The following is a 6,577-nucleotide window of genomic DNA, read 5'->3' as shown; positions in this document are numbered from 1 at the left end:
GCCATCAGCCCAGAAGCCCTGTGAGCCGTGGATGAGGGTTGGAGCACTGGACATGGTGGCAGAGACCTCTGGCTGGCGCTCAGACCTCAGGGACCAGCATTCTTCTCTCTTTCCCGCACTGACCTCCCCAGATGCACCCCCATCCGACCCCTCACCTCCCACGGGCCTCCCAGTCTGTGGGGCAGGAATCCACGTGGAACCAGAGCTCACGGCCCTGCCACACTCCTCCCAGGCTCTGACACATTCACCTCTCCTCCTGGCGGCTTTGTTGCATTTGGCCTTGGGTGAGTTACTGGGGTTGAAGTGTGGGCTTTTCTGGAAGAGGTTTGGGGCCCCAGATACGGCTCCCAGCATCAGAGGATGTTTGGGGCAAGGAGGACTGAGGGGGTCAAAGAGAGGGCATTCCCGGAGCTCGCAGACCGAGGCGCTGACCCCTCAGCCTCCAACCCCCTTCTGAGCAGACAGAATTGCAGGTGTCCCTCATCTACAGAAAATTATGTCCAGTTTCTTATTTTTTCCTTCAAAATGTTGTTCATATATTTTCCTTTTTTCATTTCTACTTCTAATCTGCCTGGACCGGGTGTTTGACCTATAAAGCAAGACCCTGCTTCCCCCTGCTGCATAGATGACTGTTTCAAACGTCCTAGAGCCTTCCCTGGAGCTGGTGCCTTGGAGGAAGGGGCATGTGTATAAACCCAGGGAAGTGCCCTCAGGGCTTCTGTCACCTGGCCATTTATTCAGTCATTGCATATATTAGGTACTTATTACGTTGCAAGAGTTTTTGTGGGTTTTTTTGTGTATGGTTTCTTTGTTTGGTTTTTGGCTTTAGGGTTTTTTTTGGCCACACCATGAGGTATGCAGTATCTTAGTTCCCCAACCAGGGATCGAATCTGTGCCCCCTGCAGTGGAAGCGTGGAGTCCTAACCCCTCGGAGCACCAGGGAATTCCCAAGAGTTTATAATAACAGATATTTGAAAACAATCCAGGTGTCAGCTATCTGGGCCTTGTTTATCAAGCTCTGGTGTGTCCCCACTGAGAAACAGTGAGACAGAGGGTGGGGAAAGACCCTCAACTAAAAGCAAAGCTCAGGAAGTGGGCAACGTGTGCCTTTCATCACAGAAAGAGGAAACAGAGAGTTTACATGTGCATTTGTTTATTTTGCACAAAGAAACTAATAAACATGGTGGGAAACATAGGTGGGGTGTGAAAGAGGTGTGGGGAGTAGAGGTGGGTATAAATCTTTCAACATATCCCTTTTCATGTTTTTTTGATTTTTGAAATGTGATTCCATACCTATTCGAACTTCTTATTTTACTATAACAAAATTTAAACACGTCGATGGCCCTGCCCTCCCGTCCCGCTACGAGCTCTAAATGTGGCCAGAGGGCAGGACGCCCATGGCAGGAGCGGGCCTTTCTCCCGGAGGAGATGGGGAGCAAAAGCAAGGCAGGGGAGACAGGTAGTGCAAGTGAGACGGCCGGAGCCGGGGGAACGGACCGCAGGTCTGGTCACCGTGGGAAGGAGGAAGTGGAATTCCGGCCTATGTGTTTTCAAAGCGAGCGCACCTGCCCCTGTGGGTCTGAGGCGGAAAGGGCGCCGGGAGCGAGCGGAGGCACCTGCGCTACCGTATGTGGCCACCAGGTGTCAGCAGCGCGCCGCCCGCCGCAGTTGCCGCCGCCACAGGTGCCGCAGGTGCCGAAGGTGCGGGCCGCAAGCATCGCCTTTGCTTTCCGACTCCTTCCTCCGGGCACTTCCCACCAAACGACGGTCCCCGGGGGCGGAGGCGGAGGACCCTGGACAAAGGCTCTGGGCAAGAATCCGTTCCTCCGGGGCCACAGGAAGCCGAGGCCAAGGGAAGCCAGGGGTCACGGGAGGGGTCAGCCTGTCCCCCGAGGGCTGATGCATCCCGGCCTCATGGAGCCCGAACAGGGGTGAAACGGCTGTCGTGTGTGGGTTAGGGGTTGAGCAGTGCGAACCCCACCCTCAGAGAACTGACCCAGGCCCACCAGGGTGATGGGCCCCTGACGGGAGAGAAAACAGCCCCGTATTGTAGGGTGACCACTGAGGCAAGACTCAGGAACCTGCTATCACCTGCTGTGTGACCTGGGAGAGTTACTGACCCTCTCTGGGCCCCAGTTGAGCCCTCTGTCCCTCAGAGAGGGTAGATAAAATGATCTTTAGGCCTCTCCCTGCTCTGATATTCTGTGAATCTAAAACTTCCAGTCCTCCCACCTCTTCCCCTCTGGGAGGTCTGGTTGGACTGGGCAGACCTCATCTCCTAACATACGGTCTCCGGACAGTCCCCAAGGAAAGGCCCTTTGGGAGGTTGGATCCTGGCCACCCTGAAGGAGGAAGAGGAAGAGGCTATTGGCTGAAAAGCCTGGACCCCGTGGAACCCAGCGTCTCTGCCCCAGCCGCACCGTCGGCAGGGAGAATCGGGAGCTACAGATGCTTCTCAGGGCAAAGCCCGTCTGAAATGGCTGCCTGTCCCCACCGTGATCCCAGATCCCACACGTCTGACGTCCGCGCTTCGGGACGCAGAAGAAGGAACAAAGAAGGTTACGTTATTTTAGGATGACTGCTAATTAAAGTAGCATATATTATGTATGTGAAAGTAATATTTATAATCTAGCAAGCTGACTTAATTTCGGCCGATAGATGCATCTACACGTAGCCAGACCTCAAGGAGTCCAGTCTTGCAAGAGGCATGGCTCACATCAGTGATTCAAACTCCTGACCTGGGGAAAGGGACATTTGGGGATCTGGACAAGGTGGCTGAGATGGGTCGCAGAATCCTGTTCTGGTGAACTTTAAAAATTAAACAGTCAGGTCTTCCTGAGGAAGTTCCGGACAGCACCTGTTAACCAATCGATCGATCAGAGAAAGTTCTTCTTACAGCAGAATGGCAGCTCATACATATGGAAGAAATGGTAGAACCAGAAAAACCACCATTTGGTGGTTGTCTCCTCCAGATATTTTCTACGGCATCTTACATGTCCTTCCTATTATGTGACCTTGACCATCTTCCATCAGAAGGCAAGGCCTCTCCCCCTCCTCTTGAAACCGGGAGGGTTTAGCCTAGAGAGATATGACCCAAGGGTATGGCAGATGTGATGCCAGGGGACTTCCAAGGTTATATCAGAAAAGGCAATAGAACTTCTGCTTTGTACCCTGAACATGTACTCTTGAAGCCTTCGGCCGCCATGCTGTGCGGAAGCCCACCCGGGCCTGTGCAGAGACCCCTGGCTGAGGCGGGAGGCTGTGTGGAGACAAGGAGGTCCCGGCCAGCCCCCCGCCGCTCCCACCCCTCCAACTCATGGAGAGACGGAACTGCCGCAAACAGAACTGCCCAGCTGGGCCCACCCCAAATCCCGGACCCACAGAAACCGTGAGAGACAATACGTCTTATTGCTTTCTTAAGCCACTAAATTTTGGGATAATTTACTATACAGCACTAGGTAACTAAAACAGCCACGAGGGGAGTAATAGTCTCGATTCAGACACTAATCCTCAGTGGATGCACATTCTCCCTTTTGCCTAAAGCTAATTTCTCACCAGAGTTCAGCATCATTTCTCCTTCCTTTTATTCTAGAATCTTCTGATTATCACCTTTTTCATTTATATTTTCAGGTGCTCAGGACAGTGAGCAACGTGTGCCTTTCATCACAGAAAGAGGAAACAGTTTACGTGTGCATTTGTTTATTTTGTACAAAGAAACACAAGAAACTAATAAACATGGTTTATTTATTTATGTTTAGAGTTCTTTGTACTATTCTTGCTACTTTTCTGAAGTTTCACATTATTTCAAGATTATAAGATTGAATGTTCCATGGTTTTCCCTGAGGTTGGATCCCAACTTCTAAACTGCTGGAAGAGGGGATGATTCACATCTCCAACGGCATTCCCTCAGATGGATCTTCCAGAACTGCCCCCCACCCCAAGCTGTCCTGGACGGAAGCAAAACTCCAGGACCAGGAGGCCAGGCCAGGGCACCCATCGCGGGCCAGATGATGGGGACTCTGGTTTTCCAGCCCAGACCATTCATCTGACAAAGGAGGACAAAGGATTTGACCTCACTCTAAAAACAAATAGATACAGACTCCAGGAGTTCAAATCACAAAAGGTGTTTTGTGAACAGGAGGTTTTGCTACAGATTTCCTTTAAAGAAAGAGCGAGCCCCCGGGTGCAGCAAGGTTTTGCTTATAAGAATTCAACTAACACAAGTTTTCCCCGAAGACCTGTGTGTCAGGGCCCCTCTGGGAAGTCACAGGAGGAGTGAGTGAAACAAGTTCTACCTTCTCTGCCCCCCGCAGAACCCGGGGGCCACGGCTCCTCCCTCCTGGCGAGTCCCGATCTGGCTCTGCTGGTGTTTCTGTTTCTCTGCTGGGACTCTGCCTGTTGAACCGGCACGAAGGCAACACAGCTGGTTAGTTTTCCCAAATCAGAGACCCTACACTCCTGGGAGACCCCCAGGACTGTGGCAGCTTGCTACCGAAGCCCGTTCTGCTAAGTTCCGTTGTCACCATTCATTGAATCGAAGTCAGCTCAGTTGGGACCCGTGTGCCCCCTGCTGGGATTGGTTAAGGGCCATGAATCAAAAGGTCTTCAAGGGCATCTGGTTCCCTCTGGATACCAGCCTGTGGTTGAGCACCCTAGTCAGCAAGGCTGTCCCAGCACCAGGAGCCAGGAGCCAGGGGGAGGGTGGGCTTCACCACATCCACAGGGCACTTGTAATGACTTCTTCAGTTCTCCTTCGCAGCCTGGGGCCACGTGAGGCCAGGGCCAGCTCCTCGCCTACCTTCTCCCAGAGACCAGGCTGGGAGCCGGGACCCGACCTCAGCTCAGCACGAACAGGGCACGTCCGTTCTTGCAACACAATGTTTATTGGGGGCTGACTGGGCACGGGCTGGGCTCCGGGCTCGCGGTGGACGTGAACCGGTCATTCGTGCCTGTCCACGGGGAGATGACGGAGTGGGGGAGGGCGGCCCCGCAGAACTAAATACATGGTCATTACACATCACGGTGGGGTGGGAGGGAAGAGCAAGGTGCCCCGAGGGAGAAGCCTTTCTGAAACAAGGACATGAAGCCCGAGGGTGACAAGAGTCAGACACAAGCGGGAGAAGCAGCATTCCCGGCAGAGAGACCCAGGGGGGCCCTGGGGCGGGCAGAGTTCAGGACACCGAGGCTGGAGTCCCGTGCGGGGCGGGATGGAGTGGGAGGGACCCCGGCTCAGAGGGTGCTACGTGCCCAGTGGGGACAGGAGTTTCCTAAGTGCACAGACTTGTCACAGTGGAGGACCCTGGTTTAATTTAACTCTTTTTAAAAATAAGTTTGTTTATTTATTTTTGGCTGTGTCAGGTCTTCGTTGCTGTGCACGGGCTTTCTCTAGTTGCGGCGAGCAGAGGTTACTCTTCGTTGCAGCGCGCGGGCTTCTCATTGCGGTGGCTTCTCTTGCTGTGGAGCACCGTCTCGAGGCACGCAGGCTTCAGTAGTTGTGGCTCACGGGCTTAGTTGCTCCGCGGCATGTGGAATCTCCCCGGACCAGGGCTCAAACCCGTGTCCCCTGCATTGGCAGGTGGATTCTTAGCCACTGCGCCACCAGGGAAGCCCCTAATTTAACTTTAAACAGTCATTGCTCTGGGAGAACGAGCTGGAAAGGGCAAAGAGAAGAGAGAGAGCAGCTAGGGACTGTTGCGAGTCAGGCCAGAGCGCATACAGCGGCTGCAGGGCAGGCAGCAGCGGTGTGGGGAGGGTGGGTGAACAGGGGCAGCAAGAACTCCTCTGACGACCTCTGCGCCGCGTGGACGGCCATGCCAGTCACTGAGACGCCTGGGAGGGAAGCGTTGCTCGGAGCCGGTCTCCGAGGCTCCTGTGGGCCATCGAGTGTATTGATTGGGCATCACCCACAGGTTTGGGAATCATCAACAAGTACGCGGTTTCTAAAGGGAAGGAGTGGACGAGACCACCCAGGAGAAGAGTGTGGAGTGAAGAGAGAAAAGGGGAGGGAGGCAGCCGAGACAAAAGCGCAGGGCTGAGCTGAGGGACGCCCACCCGCGATCAGCCAAGAGGAGCTCGGGGACAGGGTCCCCCGGGAGCTGCGGCTGGAGGGAAGCAGGAACCCGGAGGGGTTGTGTCACCGAGGCCGAGGGAGGACATTCCACGAGGTGTGTGGGGTCCACTGATGAGGGCTCTGAGAGGTTGGGCGAGGTGGAGGCTGAGGGTGGCCTTCTCAGGTCGGTTCTGGTAAAGAGACGGAGGTGACTTCCCTGGGTTCCGGACCGGCGGAGAGAAGGTGAGGCCGCGGCGGAGGGAAGCAGAGGCAGCGGGTGACAGACGTCCGCCGTCTCCTCACTTGGGGCCCCTTGCCAGCTGGGCCACAAACTTCCACCACCTCTCCTCCCAGGTTGCCATGGCAAACTGCTCCTCCGGCTCCGACAGGGCGCTGTACCTGTGGGGGAGGGGCGCCCGGGTCAGCCTGGGGAGGGGCGGGAGGGGACCTCGGATGCTGGCAGGGCACCATGTCCCCAGCCCGAGGGCAGTCACAGGATAAGAGACTATGCGGAGAAGCGCACGGAAA

At 55.0% G+C, this 6,577-nt stretch overlaps 1 protein-coding gene across 5 annotated transcripts in view; it reads right to left on the bottom strand.

Moving 5' to 3' along the window:
* Positions 1-4,749: 4,749 nt before the first annotated feature.
* Positions 4,750-6,577, bottom strand: part of ADA2 (adenosine deaminase 2) — a 29,119-nt gene continuing 27,291 nt past the window's right edge. For 4 of the 5 annotated variants that reach the window (XM_029205533.1, XM_029205532.1, XM_029205531.1 and 1 more), the window contains exon 10: positions 6,161-6,448. In XM_029205533.1, coding sequence (XP_029061366.1) covers positions 6,349-6,448 — 100 coding nt within the window. In that variant the 3' untranslated portion in view covers positions 6,161-6,348. Of the gene's footprint in view, positions 6,449-6,577 lie in introns of all 5 variants that reach the window. The other variant, XM_029205535.1, reaches the window with a different exon arrangement.

The sequence above is a fragment of the Monodon monoceros genome, unplaced genomic scaffold (genome assembly GCF_005190385.1).
Source record: "Monodon monoceros isolate NGI ecotype Baffin Bay Population unplaced genomic scaffold, NGI_Narwhal_1 Super_Scaffold_6, whole genome shotgun sequence".
Lineage (NCBI taxonomy): Eukaryota > Metazoa > Chordata > Mammalia > Artiodactyla > Monodontidae > Monodon > Monodon monoceros.
The sequence above is the reverse complement of the archived record's forward strand: the minus strand, read 5'-3'. Positions and strand labels throughout refer to the sequence as shown.